Below are 20,045 nucleotides of genomic sequence, written 5' to 3'. Positions count from 1 at the left end.
TGCTTGATTTGAGTGATTAAATGATCAGGAAATAGTTGAATTAATATAAAGTCAGGAAATTAATGTTCTGTGTAGGTATTGAAAGATTTTATTTTTGCTTTGGTGACAGAGTAATGTCATGATCTGTGACTCAGTGTTTGATAAAACCTTTAGCAGTCTCTGAAACTATTTTCCTCTTTCCAGTTTTTAAAACTTTCTGGAACTTTTTGGGTTCATACAGTTATAGAGTAGAACTAGTACCTAATTCAGAGCCAGTCTAGTTCTGACTCTGTCATTTTAAATAGCTTGTCACCCTGGGTCTGTAAGGCACTATTGTGTGTTAGTGTCTTTATATGAAAAGTAGGAACAATGATTTTTTTTTAGGCTTAGCATGATAAGAATTTACAAAGTTCTTATTTTCAGGTGTTAATTTCATTTTGAGATAAGACCTATCTTTTTTTCAAGGAAGTTTGTATTAAGAATATATTTTATGTAAAGTAGTTTGAAAAGTATAAAGTCCTGCATATATTTCAGGTATACTAATGATTCAGTGCTTACTCATAATGCCATAATCATGGCTAGAAGAGACCTTGGAGAAATATCTGATTACCATCTCATTTCATGGTTGTGCTTCAAATAATCTTTCAAGTTCATAGATAATTGCAACATTCAGTCTCTGCCCTCAAAATTTACAATATTGTGAGGTTTTGGAACATACAAGAGAGTTTAGATTTAAATTTTATAGAATTGATGACTTTGCGCTACTAAATAATTAATCATCATTTATAAAGAATATAATTATGTTTATTTTAGTTAAGTAGTAGCATTGTTGACATGGTAACTGCAAGTTTTACTGTGACCTACAGAGTTTTAAAAATATACTTTGATACTAAGTGATTTGCAATGACTTTATTTTCTTTCTTAAATGTGTAGATCTTCAATTTTTGTGTGTGTATTTTTCTGGTTTCTGCTCATAGCAGCTTTTCCTGACCATGGTGAATTCTAATCCACTTTTAATAAATCTACATAACATTTTTTTCTCAGAACTGGTTCATTACCTCGTTCATCTGAACAGTTACTGGGCCACAAAGAGGGTCCACGGGATTCAGTCACATTATTGGATGCTAAAGAATTGCTGAAATTCTTTACCTCAGATGGATTACCAATTGGAGATCTTCAACCTTTACAGATTCAAAAAGGGTAAGTTATAAACTTACTATTTCAACTAATTTTTAAGGAATCATTTAAAAAACACATTGCATCTCATTTCTCCAGTTAATTGATGCTCTGTGACACTTTGACAAAATCTACAAGTTTGAGCCCAGCATTTATCAATTGGCCTTAATCCTCACATTTTACCTTAGCCAAATGTCCTACTGTTTTGTAGTATTGAATATAAGGGAAACAGGAATAATAAAAGCAACCTCAGCATATTTCTCTTAGAAATCAGCTTCTACTTTGTATACAGATGGCAATACTTTTTAAGAAAAAATTGTAATTTGACTTGCAAATATTTTTAAAAATTCTCCTTTCTGTATCACTCTCTAGTTTTGATTTTGCCACTACTTACCGTGACACTGTCAGTTATGTCTAATAGCAAAAAGGACAGCCTTTCAACTGAAGAGAATGGGGAAGTGTAATAAAAATGCTTTCAAAACTATGCCATTACCAAGGAAGAACTCAGTGTCTACATGAATAATTTATAACTAATTTGACTTCCAAGACAACTTCCACTAAGTTACTAGTTAATAAATTCTGGATGTTACTGAAGTTTACTTAATTACAGATAAAATTACGGCATCATATACTTGTGAGATTTGAATAATTTGTTCACTACCCCAGTTTCTTTTTGCTAATCCATTATTCTGAGAACCTTCCAAAGGACCTTAAAAATTATAGAACATTTTGATTACTTTTTCGAAGCTTGTTTTGGCAAATATTGAATTTAAGGGTTAATTTTGGAAAGGATTTATTTGAAGATAGTTATCTCTCAAAACTAATGTTAGAGCATATTGCCTTCATGTGTGTGTTCACTAAAGAGAGAGAGATGGGGAGCAACTTTGAAAACATGAGGATCTTAATAATTTGGAGTCTTAATGACTTAATGATCTTAATGACATAAAAATAGTGTGATTTTAGAGTAATTTTCTTTTTCTCATAGCTTTGAGAGATTGATAATCTTTTCTGTGGGAGTCAAGAAAGGGAAGAACTATGTACACATTTTCATCTGTTTAGTTATTGGATTACTGTCCTTCCAAATCATTAAGCGTGAACTGGCAGAGTCAGATGGGTTTGCCAAAACTGATTATGTAGGTTGTGCTCTTTTTGACCAGAATGTCTTTCTAGCCGCAATGTCTAGGGGAGATGCTATTAATTCTTTCTGTAGTTTACCAGTGATTTATTTAGGGACGTTTGCTATAATTCCTTGATGTTAGTAAAGAACTGTGCCATTATCAAATATATCTTCTATTAAAATTGAAGTTGAAGGATGAGCTTTCATGGTAATGAATCAAGGACCTGCAGACTTTTATTAAATGTCTACCCATGCAAGGAACCACCCGAAATGCAATATTAAGTTAAACAAAGTACAGGAGTGACTCCTATATATACACCAGAGGAATATTAAACTTTGTCAAAATACATATGTATTACAGTGTTTCCTTTAGAAAGAACAAGGTGTGAGTAAAATTAAACAAAAATAGATAGAGCTGCTGAGAGAGATTAAAATAAGAAATGGAAGACAACATGGCAAAGGAAAGAAGTGAAATGCTAGGTACCTAAATAGTTCTATATTACAAAATTATTCACTTTAATAATTAGTCATCGAAATACTGGGATCATTGCAGTTTATTCATATTACTTTATGCAGAACTGTTTAAATGGATGCATTGAATATAAATTCTGGTTTTTGGGATTCATTAACTTGCATATGTCTTACATTTTAATGTAATAATTGCAAATGCTTATCTTAGTACTCAAGATAATTTTTAATTTTCGGTGGCATATGGGCAGTTTTCATTACTAAAGCCAAGGGGGGGAAATGTGATAGCCAATTTATTCATGGTACTCTACTATCTACTTGTTTTTATGTATACCATTTCTAAGTCTTCTGAATTCAAGCCCCTGGTATTTTATTCTGCTTATTAACTGTGTAAAGACCACTTGTATAATTCTCCCATTCCCATCTAACCTGTTCTGAGCTTTAGGAACATGATTCAGTTCATTAGAACAGTACCTCCCAACTCAGGCAGAGAAGGACAGCACTTATTAGAACAACTCGGAGAGCTTAACCTAATTGCAGCAGCCTTCTTCCTGGGATTTTGATGTACCCCTGCAGGTCTGGGTGTGGAGGGGTAGAGCATGAATATTTTATGTAAGCTCACCACATGATTAGTTCCAACATACCTGCTGATTGGAAACTTACTTCAGAAGAAGAACTGAAATCAGCAGTTAGTCTTTTTATCCTCTGATATTTAAAAGGTCACTGATTCTTAAAGTAGGTGTCAAAATGACTACATTCCCAGGCAAAGAAAAATCTGGATTGCCCATGTGGTTATAGGAGGAAGTAAATACTTCTTTTGTCACTAAAGATTGGAGTTTGACTTTATTCCCCTGGAAAAAAGAATTTAGCTAAATTCATAAACATTTTCCTACACCAAGAAAAAAATATTCTTCAGGAATAATGCTGTTTCTTGAACTTCCACTAGAAATCATTTTCTATTCTTGATTTAACCATTTCTCAGAATAGTTTTGTGAAGTAAGTAGTACGATAACTTCCGAAACTTGGGACACAGAAAATGTAAGTGACGAAACCCATAGGCTTAACCTCACTTCATTTCCTTCTTTGTCCCATATGAGATCCAGTTATAGAGAAGGAAGTCAGATTTCCTTCTTTAGACAGTTTCTTGAACTTTCTCTTTGTCACTAAATAAACTTTAAATACAAATGAAAAACTTTTTGTTTCAGGGAAAAGACTTTTGTCCTGACACCAGAACTTAGTCCTCGGAAACTTCGGGGTTTACCTTTTGAAAAAGCCTCCGTATGTCATTATCATGGAATTGAGTGAGTTTTTTATTTTCACTTTACTCTTCTGTGTGTTGTTGATGTAGCTTATCTTATGTGAGTGTGAAGAGTGACTGTAATAAAATGATATAAATTGAGATAGAGAAGCAAAGAGAAAGTATGTCAAAAAAACTTCAAAAAACTAAGCAGTATATACACAAATAATTTGTCTTCTGTTGGAAAAAAGTTATTTGATGATTAATCAGTTTTACATTTAAACATCCTATTATTAGTTACTAGATATTTTAGTCAAAATTATTTTAGTCCCTACATTGTAAATGTATATTTATACTACTGGTCACATTAATATTCCCTGGTCATTGTAATTGCTCAGAAACTGTTAGATAAAATGCATTCTCATTTGCAACATGTTAATTATGTGTACATTTTTATGGAATTTTAATTGACCAGATGAATGAAATTTCAAAGGATTCTCTTGCTTAGAGGTATTAGGAGTTCAGGAGGTCATGTGCACATCTACCATTTTCACCAGGACAAGAAATGGAATGATGGAGATAATGTATTTTAGGTTAAATTTGAAAGACCTTAGTGACAACAGGTCATTCTAGGAATGTTTAGGTTCCTTGTTATGCTTAAATAAGATTTATTTTATTTAAAGAATATGTAATGTCAAATTTGATACTAGAAGCAAAAATTTTTGGTTACTTTATTTTTGAGCATCAAAATTAAACTGCCCGTTAAAGTCAGGTGCAAGAAAAAGATACCTGCTCTGACCAATTTTTTCTTTTTAATCATTTTTCTGTATGTTCTAGCCAATCAGTTAAAATAAGGAAAACTAAGGAGTTTAAAAGAGTTACATGTAGTAAAACGGATACCAAAAGAAGTTTTTTTTGTATTTGCTTTTTGTTTTGCAGAGAAGAGACCTGAAAGACTTAGAATAGTAGAATTTGTAAGGTGGCCAGTTATAAAATACATATAAAAGACACTAGTTTTCCTCTAAACTAGCCATGTCCAGTTTTTAACAGGATGAAAATGATCCCATTCAAGATAGCAGATAAAATCATAAATATCAGAAGTATTCTTGTAAGAAATGTAGAATGGGAAAATTTACAAATAATATGTATTAGGGGACATAAAAGCAATGTTGATTCCTTAGGGGAAACATGCCTTGTTTCTCTGTGGGAAGATTCTGTGTTATAAAGGTGTTAATTCTCCTGCAATCAATGTAAACATTTAATACAGTTCTTGTCAACTTTGAACCTTTTGATGAAATAATTCTATAATTTATCTGGTAAGAAGTCTCCTCTCTTTTGTTTAAAGAATGAGATAAATTGTATCATATTACTAGAAAATTTTATTATAAATCTATTGTAATTACAGTGTGGGGCTGGACCTAAGTAGAAATTCCAAGGAAAAAGCAAGAATACATGAGAATTTGATCTGATAGAAAAAGAATTTCAAATCAGAGGGCAAAAGAAAAATGTTCTGTAGATAGTAGTGAGAATGTTGATTAAGTATTCCAATAAAAATAAATCCGTTTGAAATGATTCTTTGTTCATGCCAAATATCAAAATAAATTGCAGATGTATTAAGAATTAAAAGTGGGAAAACTGTGAAAGTAAAGAACTAGCATAAAATGTAGGGGAAAATCTGTTCTAGCAGAGGAAGAAATCCAAAAAGAGTGATAGATTTGTCCTAATTTTTAAAACAGCAATGTCAGTTATCAACAGAAACAAGATTAAAAGTATGGATTAAGCTGAGGAAAATATTTTTTTAACATAAATGAGAAGGTAAATTTTCTTTGTAATTAAAGAATGCTTACAAATCAATAAGAAAATGAGATAAATGCCCCTGTGGAAGAGTTTGCAACATCTTAAACCATTTGTTTTTGAAACAGGAAATAAATATGGCCAATACACATGAAGAGTTGTTTTCTTCACCAGTCAGCTTTTTAAATTTACATTAAGAGTGTAAATTGAAACAACAGTGAGAATCCTTTTCACTCATAAAATCATGGTGGTGGTAAAGGGACATGAATAAGCCAGCTTGGAGTATGAATTGTTACAACCTGTCTGGGGGGCTGCTTGGTAATTTACCAAAAGCCATGCAGTTGTTTATAATATCAGATTGATTAACTTAATGATAAAATCAGCGTTTACACTGAAAGTTATTAGGCAAGGGTATTTTTCACAGTGTTATTTAAAATAAGAAACATTGGAAATAATGTCTAACTGTAGGAGGTTGGTTAAATAAATTATAGTGCATCCATAAAATAAAATTCTGTGCAACCACCAGAATGGTTAAAATAAAAGACCGATAAGTGTTGACAAGTATATGGAACAATCAGAACGCTTGAACATTTTTGGTGGAAGTATAACATGATTTATCTACTTCAGAAAAGGATCTGGCAGGTTCTTATAAAACTGAACATACTCGACTCCCTGGCTCAGCATTTCTAATAGTCATTTTCCTAAGAGAAATGAAAACCTAACACCACAAAAAGACTGGTAAAAGAACCCACAGAACAGTTTTATTCATAATACCCGCAACCTGGAAATAGCCTTAGGTGTACATCAATGGGAGAATAGATAAATTAACTGGTATGTATATACAAAGCAGTACTACTCAATAATAACAAGGAACAACGTATGTATACATGCAACAACATTGAACTTTGTCTGAGTATGAAAAAAACAGTTGAAATAAGAATTTGAGGACTTTAAAAAGTGAAATTGCCTGCCCTTCTAAGCAAATAAACAAATTTAGCCGTGACTCCATTTTCCTTACTGTAAATTTAATCTGGAGCCATTGAGATCAAACTAAGAAAGTTGCAGGAGGTGAGCACAGTGAATCCAGAAATATGCTTTTTTTCAGGATTTGGGTTTATAGTGTGAGGGCCTATTCACGGTAAACGTAGATTATGTTTCTTTCGAAGCAAAGTTCAAGTGAAATTTCAAAGTAAATATGACACTGCAAAGAAGGTTCTCTCTTCTTACATTGCTGTGAGCCTTTGGAATCCTTGAGCTTTTCCTCTACTCAGACATAAGTAATATTTGGAAGAAATATATAAACTGCTCAAGTGCAAATCAATGTTTACTTAAGGCAAAATGAAATCTATCCACAGTTGACTTGTTTTTCACTTCTCTCTCCTATCCTGGAGTGTAAGATACCATTGATTGTAAGATGCACCATTTTCTTTAACAACAAATTGAATTCCACTGTCAAACTGTGAGAGTCAGTTGGCCACACCAGCCCCTTGTTGCTTTGAACTTTCTTTCATGTATTCCAAGAGATTTGGCAGTTTTTCCGGCTTTCATCGGCATTCCTTGGTGTGTGCTAGGCAGTATCTTGCGTATTTTGTAGTTATAGGACAATGATAGCTTTATCTTCTGATAGGTATTTTTCTTTCTTTGGACACATAAAGCATTTGGTTATTGTTTTGCAAGAAAATGTGGAAGTGTACTCATTCATCCAACAGTGAATATTTACTTCACTGTTACCAAATACGCACCCTGCTACTCTGTTTCTGTTCCTTTCTTATTTACAAAGTCACTTTTTGTTTTGATGCCAAATCACGGTAAAATCACTCTGAAGACATTTTAAATGACAATTGAAGTCAATATGCACAGTGCACATAATTCAGCTGGAGGCATGACATTATGAACAGCTGTGATTAAGAGATGTTAAAACTGGAAGGAAAAAATCTGCATCTTAGAATCAAAATCTTAGAGTAGAAAAAAAAATGCATGTGGAGTCAAACTATGCATTATTTTTCTCTGAAAAATTTCCTGTAAGCCAATCAGGGATTACATTTCCTCTCGCCTAGAACTTTTCCTTAACATTCATGGTTCTTAGTTGTATTCTAGAATCTGTCAATCGCCCAGGATAGAAATAGGACTCATCAGTAATCCTTAGGGTTGGGGCTGATTTTTAATGAAATGTGTTTTATTAAACAACAGACTAGAGAAAGAATGTTAGAGAATTGAGAGACCTAGGTTGTAGTCACTCTTCTGCCACCAGTTAACAGTATAACTTAGGAGCTCAGTTTTTCCTCCTGTTAAATTAAACTGTTGGTTTATATCAGAGATTTTTCAGTCCTAGCTGCACTTTAGAATCACCTAGGTAGCTTTTTAAAAAAATGTCCAAGACTGAGTCCAACCCCAGACCAATTAAATCAGAAACTCTGGGCGTCAGTATTTCATAAAAACTCTTCCGATGATTCTAACGTTCAGCCGTGGGTTGACCCCTGAGTAAGATGACCCTTACACTTTACGTGAGAGATAGCATACTAAATTGGTTAAGGTCAGGCTCTGAAGTCACCAACCTGGGTCTGGTTCCTGGCTGCGCTACATATCATCAGCATACCATAAGATTTGCTGTGGTAGAAAATAAAACCACTGATGATGGTGGTGATGATAATAGCAGCAACATACATTGATTGACTGCTTTGCTTGCATGTTCCAGGCACTGTTTCTGAGTGCTTACGGGTACGCATTCACCATCCTCACCGTAGCTCTTTGAGATAACTGCTATGAATCTCATCTTGCAGAAGAGGCAGCAGTAGCATAGATAAAATTAAGTAGTTTGGCCATGTTCACACAGTGGTAGAGCTGGATTTAAACCCAGGGAGTCTGGCTCTCTAGTCTATACTCTTAGAAATCAAATATGTGTCACAAGGGAAAGAGAAAACCTCCGTCAGGCAATCAGGTTGGGGTAATGATACACTCCTTGAGTGTTGAACTAAAAGCTTATAGACCCAAAGTTCTGACTCTAAGGAACTTCTTAGAATTTTACAAGTAAAGAGGACAGATAACAGAAAAACGTTTTAATGTTTAAAGTCCTATCATCGTAGTGAAACTGTTTCCTTGATGTAGAAGGGGAGAATGTGAAGGGTATTCCAAGGTCACACATCTCATTGGTGATTTTCTTGATACGCTTATTTGTTGTAGTTAACAACATGGGATTTATTTTTTTTTAAGCCTTATCAAAGCATTTATTTATTATTTTTATTTATTTTTTGGCTGCGTTAGGTCTTAGTTGCGGCACGCGGGATCTCCATTGAGGCATGCAGGATCTTTCATTGCAGCGCAGGCTCTTTGTTGCGGCACGCGGGCTTCTCCCTAGTTGTTGCGTGCAGGCTCTAGGGTGCGTGAGCTCTGTCGTTTGCGACGCGCGGGCTCTCTAGTTGAGGTGCGAACTCAATAGTTGTGGCTCGCGGGCTTAGTTGCCCTGCAGCATGTGGGATCTTAGTTCCCTCACCAGGGATAGAACCCTCATCCCCTGCACTGTAAGGCAGATTCTTTACCACTGGCCCACCAGGGAAGTCCCTAAGATGGGATTTCTGTAAGTCCAGAAGCATTCACTGAGCAAACATCTCATTGATGTCTTAAATCAGATTTAGCTAGAAACCAAATGTACACACAGCCAGAGTGTTTGAAGGAGAATTTGTCAATCAGTCAATAAGGTGGAAATGAGTTTCAAAGGCAAATTTCAAAGTGTTCTGAGCTGTGTTTGGTGAGCCAGTTTAGAATGCCTTTATACCCTGTTAATCTTTGTGTTGAAAATAAACTTGTTCTTTCTAACAGAAGTCAGCATTTCACGTCATTACATATCAGCCATGCTGAGGAATCAGAGGTTGGTAGAGATTTAAAAAGTATCAAAACAGCAACTGTATTATTATTTTGAAAATAAGCCAGAGGATTAACTTAATCTGTTGCCCAGAAGCAGTCAAAGAGGAATCAGATTGTACTTCAATTTTTTTTAATCTTTTGCCATGTCGTGTAGCAGGCTGGAAAAAACTGAATTTGTGAGGGAAGTTGGCCGTTCACTCAACCTTCCAACAATTATTAGGAAGTTTAGTAAGAACTTTTTAAGTACATGTTTTGCTTTTCCCTAATTGGCAGGGAAAAGCCCATGGCTGCCGTGGAGTGTTTGATTTTAAAGATCTTTCTCTTGTTTAGATATTGCTTGGATGACCGAAAAGCATTAGAAAGAGACGGGGGATTTTCAGAACTTCAGTCTCGTCTTATTCGTTATGAAACTCAAACTACATGCACCAGAGAAAGTTTTCCAGTACCTACCGTACTGAGCCCTCTTCCGTCTCCAGCAGTTTTGTCAGAGCCTGGAAGTGTCCCTGATGGAGAGGTTTTACAAAGTGAACTCCGGACTGAAGTCTCCCGAGTCAAAAGGAGATCAAAAGATCTGAACTGCCTTTATCCCCCCAAAAGGTGGTATATTAAGTACATAAAGATAGTATCTTGACAGAAAGTATTTTAGTCCGAGGGTAATTGAATTAATCTTTCAGATTTTTAAGTTGCTTTCTGTGCAGATTTTAACGTAATTCGTTCATACCAGGAATTGTGTTTGTATTGTGAGCAGTTGATGATCATGCTTATAAGTTATACAAAGAAATGACTTGGAAAAAACACATTGTTTCTTGCTTTATATGCTAATATACAGCCCATCAGCACAATGGGTTGTAAAGTTTTTAAGCCATGGAACACTGGCGATCTTATCCACTAGATTGAGCAGCTAAGCTGGTCTGTTGAAGAGGATGTTTAGGGATGCAGTGTTTCTGTTAGCTCTCTTCTCACTGTTTCCCACCGACATTGGCCCCTTAAACAAGGGGTTTCATGAGGTACCATTTTTGATTGAACCTGGGCTATGGCAGTGAAAGCGAGGAGTCCTAACCACTGGACCACCAGGAAATTCCCATGAGGTACCGTTTTAAAACAACTTGTTTCATATAAAATGTAGTTTTAAAGCCTACATAATAATATATTAAAAATGAGATCTTTCTAGCTACTCTGTTTGCTAGCTAAATAAAATATCCAAATACCTGGACAGAAATTAGAAGCTTATGAAATAAACACTCTAATTTCTATTGAATTTATATATCTTTAGAACCTTTGTCAAATTTAGGTCTTTGACACCTAAAACAAACCTTAAATTCTTATTATATGTAAACCTTTCAAAAAGTATAAAATATCTTAAAGTGAAACTTTCAAATCTTCTTTTAAACAGTGAAAATTATTAGAATACTTTTTCCCTGATGGGGAATAACTAAATTATTTTCATGAGGACTTTACAAGTTCATGGTACTTTTTACACGTGATAAAGCTAAAAAGCAAATCCATTAACATTTAGGATACTGTATTTTGTAATAATATTTTTTATTTCTGACTGTGACTGATAGATACGTGTTCCATACAAGAAAGTACACTGTGGCCTCTAGGTTAACAGAATTGAAAAATATGAGACCCTTTCTTATAACAGGAAATTTAAACATTTTAGAAAGATTGAAACAAGAGCTACTTTTATAGTTTTATTTCTGTTTGGTTTTTTTTATATAATTTTACATTTTTTTTTAAATAACCCATTAACTTTAATTAATTAATTAATTAATTAATTTATTTATTTTTGGCTGTGTTGGGTCTTCGTTTCCGTGCGAGGGCTTTCTCCAGTTGCGGCAAATGGGGACCACTCTTCATCGTGGTGCGCGGGCCTCTCACTGTCGCGGCCTCTCTTGTTGCGGAGCATAGGCTCCAGATGCGCAGGCTCAGCAGTTGTGGCTCACGGGCCTAGCTGCTCCGCGGCATGTGGGATCTTCCCAGACCAGGGCTCGAACCCGTGTCCCCTGCATGGGCAGGCAGATTCTCAACCACTGCGCCACCAGGGAAGCCCCATATTTCTGTTTGTTTTAACGCTGTTATTTATTTTGCACAGGTAGTTGCATAGCTACAACAAGCATGATTATTATGGTTTCTTCATCAAAATTTTCTTAATAGAAAAGTATAAGTACTTGACAGATGAGTACTGGATCTATAAATAGCATTGCCTGGAGTGCCATCCCTGATTTATGTGAGAAATTGTAAATTAACGGGGAGGGTGACAGTAATGTTGCTAGTTGCTTTTCCTATTAGCTTTTAATATTAGCTGAAATCCTAGAATGTTATTCATTGCCTTCCGTGTTCTAGTCACTCATTTGAAGAACTAAGGGAGCAACTGTATAATATGATGTTGACTGCTTATTTAAGGCAGTAGTAGCAAGAAATTGTGTTTGCTTTTCTTGGGTTTATATGTCAATGGTTATGGTTGTAACATTTAAGACAGAAACTGGACTTCATTGTTGATTCACTTAATCTACATTTTTATATTTCCCCCCCCATTAGACTTGTGAAATCTGAAAGTTCAGATTCTCTTCTTTCTCAGAGAAGTGGCAGTACTAATCATCGTCATCATGCAGTGACATCCAGAAAGCCACAGACAGAGAGATCATTATCTGTGACTTGTCCGTCTGTTCCAGTTCTTAGCAATGAAACTCCCAAAGTCACGACAAATGCCAGTTCAGGTCAAAAAAGTGTGCATGAATCAAAAGCATCAAGGCCCTCTAAGGAATCAAGATCACAGAAACACACACGGGTAAAGATTTATTTCCTGACTCCCTTAGTTCTGCACAGGAAGAAATTTCTTTATTTGATTCGTTTTAAATGTTTGTCTAAAAATTTTATGAATGAAATGAAATGGTATCTGTAATTTACTTTAAAATAATTCAGGGGAGTTCCCTGGTGGCCTAGTGGTTAGGATTCTGGGCTTTCACTGCCTTGCCCGGATTCAATCCCTGGTCCGGGAACTGAGATCCTACAAGCTGTGTGGTGTGGCCAAAAAAAATGGAGGAAAAAAAAAAATTCAGTGCAAGAAGGATAATGGGAAAGTGAGCGGGGGGTATAAGTGAAACAGAAAGAGCCACAAATTGATCCTTCTTGAAACTGGTAGTAGATATATCGAGATGAGGATTTGTTACAAATATTCTCTTAACAATGTTTGAAATTTTCCATAATAAAAAATAAGTACACACCTATATATTCCTGCTGTGTGTACCTTTTACACTCAGATTTTGATTCAGAACTCAGGATATGAATTCCTCTCTTCAGATACTCTAGTCCTCTCTTCCTGACTGATAGCCTGTGACACGTGTGATCGTGTCACTGTTTCAGATCTCCTTTCTTCTCGATGCTTTTGTCTTAATGAGCTTATCTATCTTTAGCATAGCTACATGGTTCTGTGATTCACAGAACTCAACTCTAAAGCTGAAATAATATGTGTGTACCTTTTCCAAGACATATTAGTCATATACTATGTTCTGTTCAAGATTTTGAAAGAAGTAGTTACTGAAACCCTGAAGAAACACAGGATTACTGAGGCTCACGAATGTTTCACGGCCTGCAGCCAACGTCTCTTTGAGATCTCGAAGTTCTATCTAAAGGTACAGTGTCTTCTCTACTGATGGCAAAATCGAGGTCAAGTTCTAATGTTCCTATTTGACACAAGATAATATTGACTGAGTATTTTTTTACACTGATAGCTTATTGCCAAATTTTTTTTAATGGAGGTAGAAAAATTGGAGTCAAAAATTTTGTATTTGATTTTAGTTCTCAGATATAGAAAACTACACCTTAACTGGTATCCTCAGTGTTTCCCTAGCAAACCTTTGACTTAAGTTGATAATAAGCTTCCACTTACTTTATTCAACTTATTCAAGTAATTTTAGTATATAGTGAAACTACTGGAGGGAGTATCAAAGCACCCAGCTTCTAATTTTGGATCCATTATCAGCTTGTTGTAAGACATTGGACAGATCGGCCATTCAGATGACAGTTTTGTAAAACTTAGATGGTGTTAGATTAGTTCCAGTTTTCAGAGTTTCTGACTTGAATCACAGTTTTATGTGGGTTCCTGATTAAAACTGCAGATGGACCGCATGCATTCGATTCCCTTCCCTTCTAAAATCTCTCAAGAAAGACAGTATTGAAAGTACAAAAACTAAGAGAAGAGGAAAGGAAAAATGCAGAAGTATTTTCATACATTGTTGAACCAAAAAAAACACATGGAAGCGTGGTATAACAGAGTAGAAGGAGTGACAGCCTAAATGTCTGCCTGGGGACACCTGTGAGAGTCAAGCCAGTTCAACAGACATGGTCTCTGACCTGCTCAGGTCTTGGAGACACCAAGTATCACGGAAAGCAGGGGCAAGGTGCCGGGTGAAAAAAAAGAGGAGTTAAATAAAGATCTACAGGGTGAACTGGGGAGCCTTCAGTTTGCTCTGCACGCTTTTCCCCCACAATGTTAACTACAGATAAGTATATTATACATAGTTTTTTCCTCCCTCCGCCCCTGCCGCCCCACCCCTGCGACAATGCAGGAAATAGTCTCTGGAGAAAAAAGAATTGGAGGCCACGGTAAAAAGTCCAACTGGCCCCTTATTCCCCTACCTTGTAAAGCTACCAATGAACAAGCTCTGTACAGACAGAGCTTCCAGTAAGATTTTTATTATCTCATTTTAAAATATGACTGGACAGTCAAGAGTTAGCATACTTTTGAGGAAAGCTTCCAATACAGCAGATGCCAAAACATGAAGGAACAAAGGGAACTATGAAGGAGCAGAAAGCTGAAGAAAACTTCATAAAAAACTATATTGTCTCAGAGAAAAGATATCTGGGTGCACAAAACCAGAATGGGATGCTGTTTCCAAAAACTATAGAACATGAAAGCTCCTTAAAATTAGAAATACGATAAAATCAGTACAATAGAAAGGCTGAACAGTTGAGATTAAGAAATTTACCAGAAATTAGTATTAATGACAAAATTCAGGATAAAAACATTAAACACAGGATAAGAAAATGGGGGAATTAATCCAAAAGATCCAATATGCTAATAATAGGAGTTTCAAAAATAGAGACTAGAGGAGAGAAAACTGTCAAAAATATAACAGAAAGTTTTCCAGACCTGAAGGATGCACTCCTGCTGGAAAGGGCACACAGCTTGTCCAGCCTAGTGGATGACAGTTCTACAAGACACATCACTGTGGAATGTCACGTCTCCTGGGACAGAAAGAATATTTCCTAAAAGCTTCCCAGGAGAGAAAGTAGTTTACATATAAAGAATCAATAAGAGTGGCATTGGATTTTTCTACAGTAACATTGTGCGCCAGAAGACGGTAGAACAGTATCTTCAAATTCTGAAGGAAAGTGATTTACCTAGTATTTTATACCCGGTCTAGAAGTCAGTCAGGTGTGAAGATTCAGTACAGATACTTTCAGTCATGGAAGGTCTGAAAAATTTTGTCATTCATGTACCCTTTTGACGAATCTGTGAGAAGATGAAATTCAATAGAACAAGGGACTGAATCAAGAAATAAAAGAAAAACTAACCTAGACTGGAGAAGCTAAGTCCCAATGGGACCAGGCTGAGGGAGCAATTGGACCAAATTGGTGCAGGCTATGGGAGAAGGATCTCCAGTTTCAAAAAATACAATTAAGAAAACAAAAGCAAAAACGAAAAGCTGAAGTGAGAGATTATCCAGTATCCTTGAGTGTCTGAAGAACTTTGCTGTGCATTTAATCAATATTTTACAGCATTGTGGGGTGGCGGTAGGATTATACACATGGAAAACTAAGCAAACGTAGTTCAACTACAGGATAAACAAAACAGATGAAAGAGAAATTATAACCGTTATACATTACTTAGCTCAGGATTGAACTATATTTGCTTAGGTATAAAATGCAAACATTGACTATTTACTAATCAAAAAATTGTGGTGCAGCTGTTACTGAGAGGAAGAGAAGGGAGGTGGGAGGATTCAGAGACCTGAATCCGGGATAACAGCAATCACTGTCTAGAACTGTTAAATCACGAAATAGCAGTATAAGCTTATTATTTAGAAACATGAAGGTATAAATAAGAGAAAGAGCTGAAAGAATTCAAAGTGACTCCTTCAATGGAACATAACTTGGAAGTACAGCAGAGGATTACTTTTTTTTTTTTTAATACAATTGGATTTTAAAATTTTTATAATATAATTTGATATAGTCATTACTTTTTTACAAGTCAGAGATTTCAGTTTTATTTCCTATGTCATTCCCTCTTTGTGGTGGAATGAAATAGCCAAAAAGAAGAGAGAGAAATAAAGTTATTTTATCTGAAAAATAAACTGTATATTCATTTCCTGAGTAAGGAAGTTAATGTGGCTACTCATAGTTGAGGATGGGGCTTAGGTTTGGTCAGTGCCATTGAGTATTTGAGATTAGAGTGGCATGGATTTATGTATATATGGATGTATTTTGGTTAGAGTACTTTGACCTTTCAGGATGGAACTAAATTATAATCTGTTACTTTGATTTTTTTGTAGTATCTCCCTCTTCACATTGATACTTACAGAATGATTTAGGATCATCTCAAGTTTATTTAATAATGACTTGTTCTCTGTAATTTAATGTGCAGATTTAAACTGCTGTATTTTGTTATGTTTAGGATCTTAAAACTTCAAGGGGTCTATTTGAAGAAATGAAGAAAACAGCAAGCAACAATGTTGTACAGGTAAATAAATTATTCCCAAGAAACTACATTCAATTAAATTGCTATTTTATTGCAGGTTAGTAGCTATGATGCTGTAATATATGCATTAAGAATTAGTGAGTGGTCTTTTCAACTTTGTCCCTATGACCACTCTTTAAAATAGTTAATAATAGACTTATGCAAGCAGAATCTTTAGTAGTTTTTAAGAGATTTCTCTGTTAACAAAAGAGCTTCTAAACTGATGTTAAGAAAGAAACAGAAAAAAAAAAAAATCCAAAGAGCTGAAAAAATTAATCCATTTCGATTAGCTATTTTCAAAGTTTAGTTTAATTTCTTTTTAGTGATGCTTTGAAAGTATATTTTCAAATAAAGGTGAGAAAATAGAATAGAACCTTCACTTTGTCCAGTGAGAACACTATTGTATTCTGCAGCGGAAGTTCAGCAAAAAGTGTTCTTCAGCAAGAAAATAAAATGTGGGGGTTTTTTTCCATTTAAAAATTCATGATCTAACGTGTAATATGTATACACATATGCAAAGAAACACATACAATTTTAAAAAATAATTTTAAAAGAGAATATCCTTGGGATCACTCACTGTTCAACCTGGGAAATAAAATATTGTGGGGACCTTGGAAACCCCCAAAGAATCCCTTCCCCACCATATCCCACTGCATCACCTCTGGAGGTAACCGCTATACTGATTTTTTGTGTGTGTGATAATCATTTCCTTAGTTTTTTTTTTGATTGAAGTATAGTTGATGTATAATATTATGTAAGTTACAGGTGTACAACACAGTGATTCACAATTTTTAAAGGTTATACTCCATTTATAATTATTATAAAATCTTGGCTCTATTCCCTGTGTTGTACAATATATCCTTGTAGCTTATTTTATACATAATAGTTTGTACTTCTTAATCTCATACTCCTATATTGCCCCTTCCCCTTTCCCTGTCCCCACTGGTAACCGCTAGTAAAATGTATTTTCAAGATAATATATATTTTAAGATTTTGACAGGTTATTTCTTGCTTTAAATTTTCTACCATACTCTTTTGAAGTTTTAATAATATCTTTTTCTATCACTTGTGTTTCCAATAGAAATGTACCATAATCATATTGTTTTCTCTCCCTAGGTGATTGAATGGGTATTAGAAAAGACAAGCAAGAAATAACACAGAATCATTCTTTTTGGATAATTATAAATTGGACAGAGCTATTATTTACTTTTTCCTTCCATAGTTTGAAAATTACAAACAGATTTCAAACTTTGTTCAAAGAATAGATGTTACATCTCTAAAGAATTTCATAAATTCCTATATTTATATAGTTTTGAGGTTGCTCAGTTAATGTATTTTTAATTATATACTTATTTTATAGTTTTACTATATTTTAATTTTTGAAGTTAATATTTTTATATATGTTTACAAATTTTACTCTTGGTTATTTAATTATTCCAATAAATAGAAAAAGATATTTCTTTACTTCTTGGTAAATGTCTTTGTTGTTGGGCATATTTAAATTAATGAGTCTTAAGTAAGACATTGCCAGTGGTTTTTCTCATGTGTTCCAGTAGCATGATTTATTGGACGGCCCCTGATTTAGAAAATATTGGCAAGAAAATTCACACAGCTAGCCATGTTCCCTTACCCCTGCCCTAGAGCCACCACTGTTTTAGCTATTCATGTTTATTTGGGATCAAAAATGAAGAAAGAGCAAAACTTATGAAAATAAGACACAGTGAAAATGACTAAGTACAGACTCCCAGAAAAAAAATATCTTTTCCCATGGCAGAAAATCTGGAAAATGTGGAAAATACAAAAAAGAGTGGAAAAAAATTCTAGCATTGTTTCTGTCTATAGGTAACCACTGTTAATATTTTTAAACATTATGTTTAAAATATTTTCAAAATTGGTGTCATACGTGTGTGTATGTTTGTGTATGTGTGTTTATATGTGTGATGTGTGTATATATGTATATTAATTTATAGCCTGCTTTTCACTTAGAATGTGATATAACTTAATGATATATGATATAAAATGATTTTTATATCATATATCATCATTTTAATAACTGCATGATACAAATGAACCACAATTTGTTAAATCAATCCCTCATTGTTGGACATATGAGTTCAATTTTTCTTCATTAAAAATAAAACTTTAATGAATATTCCTGGTACATCACTGATTATTCCTTAGTATAAGTTTTTCGGAGTGGAATTTGTGATTTTTGATAAATTTTTCCAAATTGCCTTTCTGAGAGATCAGTTCGTACACCCACCAGCAGAGTCCCCGTTTCCTTTTCCGATGGCTGAAAATAGTGAGGGTGAACATTTTAAAAAATATGTTGGCCGCTTTTTCAGTCAATTTAATTGGTCAAAGAAATTAATTCCTAAATTTCTAGATGCCTTCCTGGAATTCCAAAGCTGATCTCCACATTATCCACGTCAGGGCCTAGACTCCCACAGGGTCAGAGGTTTGGGCTGCAGCCTCCCTTATTTGGGCTTCCGGAGAAGGGGAGTTACAAGCCTTCCCTATCCCTGCACGCTTTCCATACTCGGATACTACTTTAACTTAACTTCCATGCTGTGCTCATACTTCATACCTTTTGTGAACGTCCCATAAAAAATATTTCAAAGTAAAAAGTGACAAGATATTTCAGATAAATTTGAAAGCAGGTACAAAGGAGAGATCTAAAAGGCCCAAAGACTTCAGGTCAATTTTTGGAATGGACTAAAAGTCATGGAAGAAAAGGCAGGCTGAACTGAGGTTCAGCTGTACATCCTTTGGGCTATGTTCCAGGAGAGGAGCCCTGCTGACCAGTTGTTCAGTCTATATATACGATAAGTATGAGGGGGACCTTGAAAAGCATGTGGGAGGCAGAATATAGGCTGCGCTTAGATATCAGCTGTTCTGAGGAGTTAGTTCCCAGTGCTGGGAATAATGCCTAAAGCGCCCACGCTTTATAAGGACTTTTGTTTGGAGAAAGCGGGAGTCACAGGGCTCGACTAGCTCAGCTCCGTTATATAGTGATGGTACATTTGGCAAAATTGTTGCCTACATAACCTGGAAACGAGAATTTGTACCAAATGAACTCATGGATCTAGTTAAGGTTATTTCCAGACCATTTATACATTAGTCTTTGTGCACTTCTGTAATATGTCTGTAGGACAAATTCCCATAAGTCAAAAGGTACATGTATTTGTAAATTTTTATAGATCTTGCAAAATTGCCCTCCAAATTATTGCCAAATGTATACCTACTAATGGGTGTATAAATGCCTGTTTTCCCATCACTTCCCACCACTAAGTATTGTGGAAGCTTTAATCTTGGCCAATTGGTTCCTTGAAGATAAAAACGAGGAAGTTTAAATATCCTATTTAAAGCCATTTTCAGATCATTTTATATTACCTAGGAGCCCCCAGCCTTGATTTGTCTTTTATACAGGACACTCACGTGGAAAAGAGATTGGACTTTCAGTGTTTTCTAGAGTAGAACAGGGTGATGACTAAAATTGACACAGACGTTAAGTTTTGGCTCTACGAGTGTAAGAACTTTCTAACAACTCTAGACATCCGGCAAGGGGATGGCCGGCCTCAGGAGATAAGCAGCCCCCTCCCCATAGCTGAAAATTTTCAACTTCAGGTGGAATGAACAAGTGCAAGGGATGTTCAGGAAAAGATTCCTGA

The 20,045-nt window shown here is 35.0% G+C and overlaps 1 protein-coding gene across 2 annotated transcripts in view; it reads left to right on the top strand.

Annotated features, from left to right (window-relative positions):
* The window catches only part of MTBP (MDM2 binding protein), a 69,979-nt gene extending 51,472 nt beyond the window's left edge, over window positions 1-18,507 (top strand). The window contains exons 16-22 of one of the 2 annotated variants that reach the window (XM_057532296.1): window positions 1,024-1,179; window positions 3,946-4,041; window positions 9,963-10,229; window positions 12,174-12,423; window positions 13,154-13,267; window positions 16,312-16,377; window positions 17,491-18,507. In XM_057532296.1, the coding sequence (XP_057388279.1) occupies window positions 1,024-1,179; window positions 3,946-4,041; window positions 9,963-10,229; window positions 12,174-12,423; window positions 13,154-13,267; window positions 16,312-16,377; window positions 17,491-17,529 (988 nt within the window). In that variant the 3' untranslated portion in view covers window positions 17,530-18,507. The remainder of the gene's footprint in view (window positions 1-1,023; window positions 1,180-3,945; window positions 4,042-9,962; window positions 10,230-12,173; window positions 12,424-13,153; window positions 13,268-16,311; window positions 16,378-17,490) is intronic. The other variant, XM_007188839.2, reaches the window with a different exon arrangement.
* Window positions 18,508-20,045: the final 1,538 nt, after the last annotated feature.

This window comes from Balaenoptera acutorostrata, chromosome 17 (genome assembly GCF_949987535.1).
Source record: "Balaenoptera acutorostrata chromosome 17, mBalAcu1.1, whole genome shotgun sequence".
Lineage (NCBI taxonomy): Eukaryota > Metazoa > Chordata > Mammalia > Artiodactyla > Balaenopteridae > Balaenoptera > Balaenoptera acutorostrata.
Note: the sequence above shows the minus strand (reverse complement) of the source record. Positions and strands in the feature narration are given on the sequence as shown.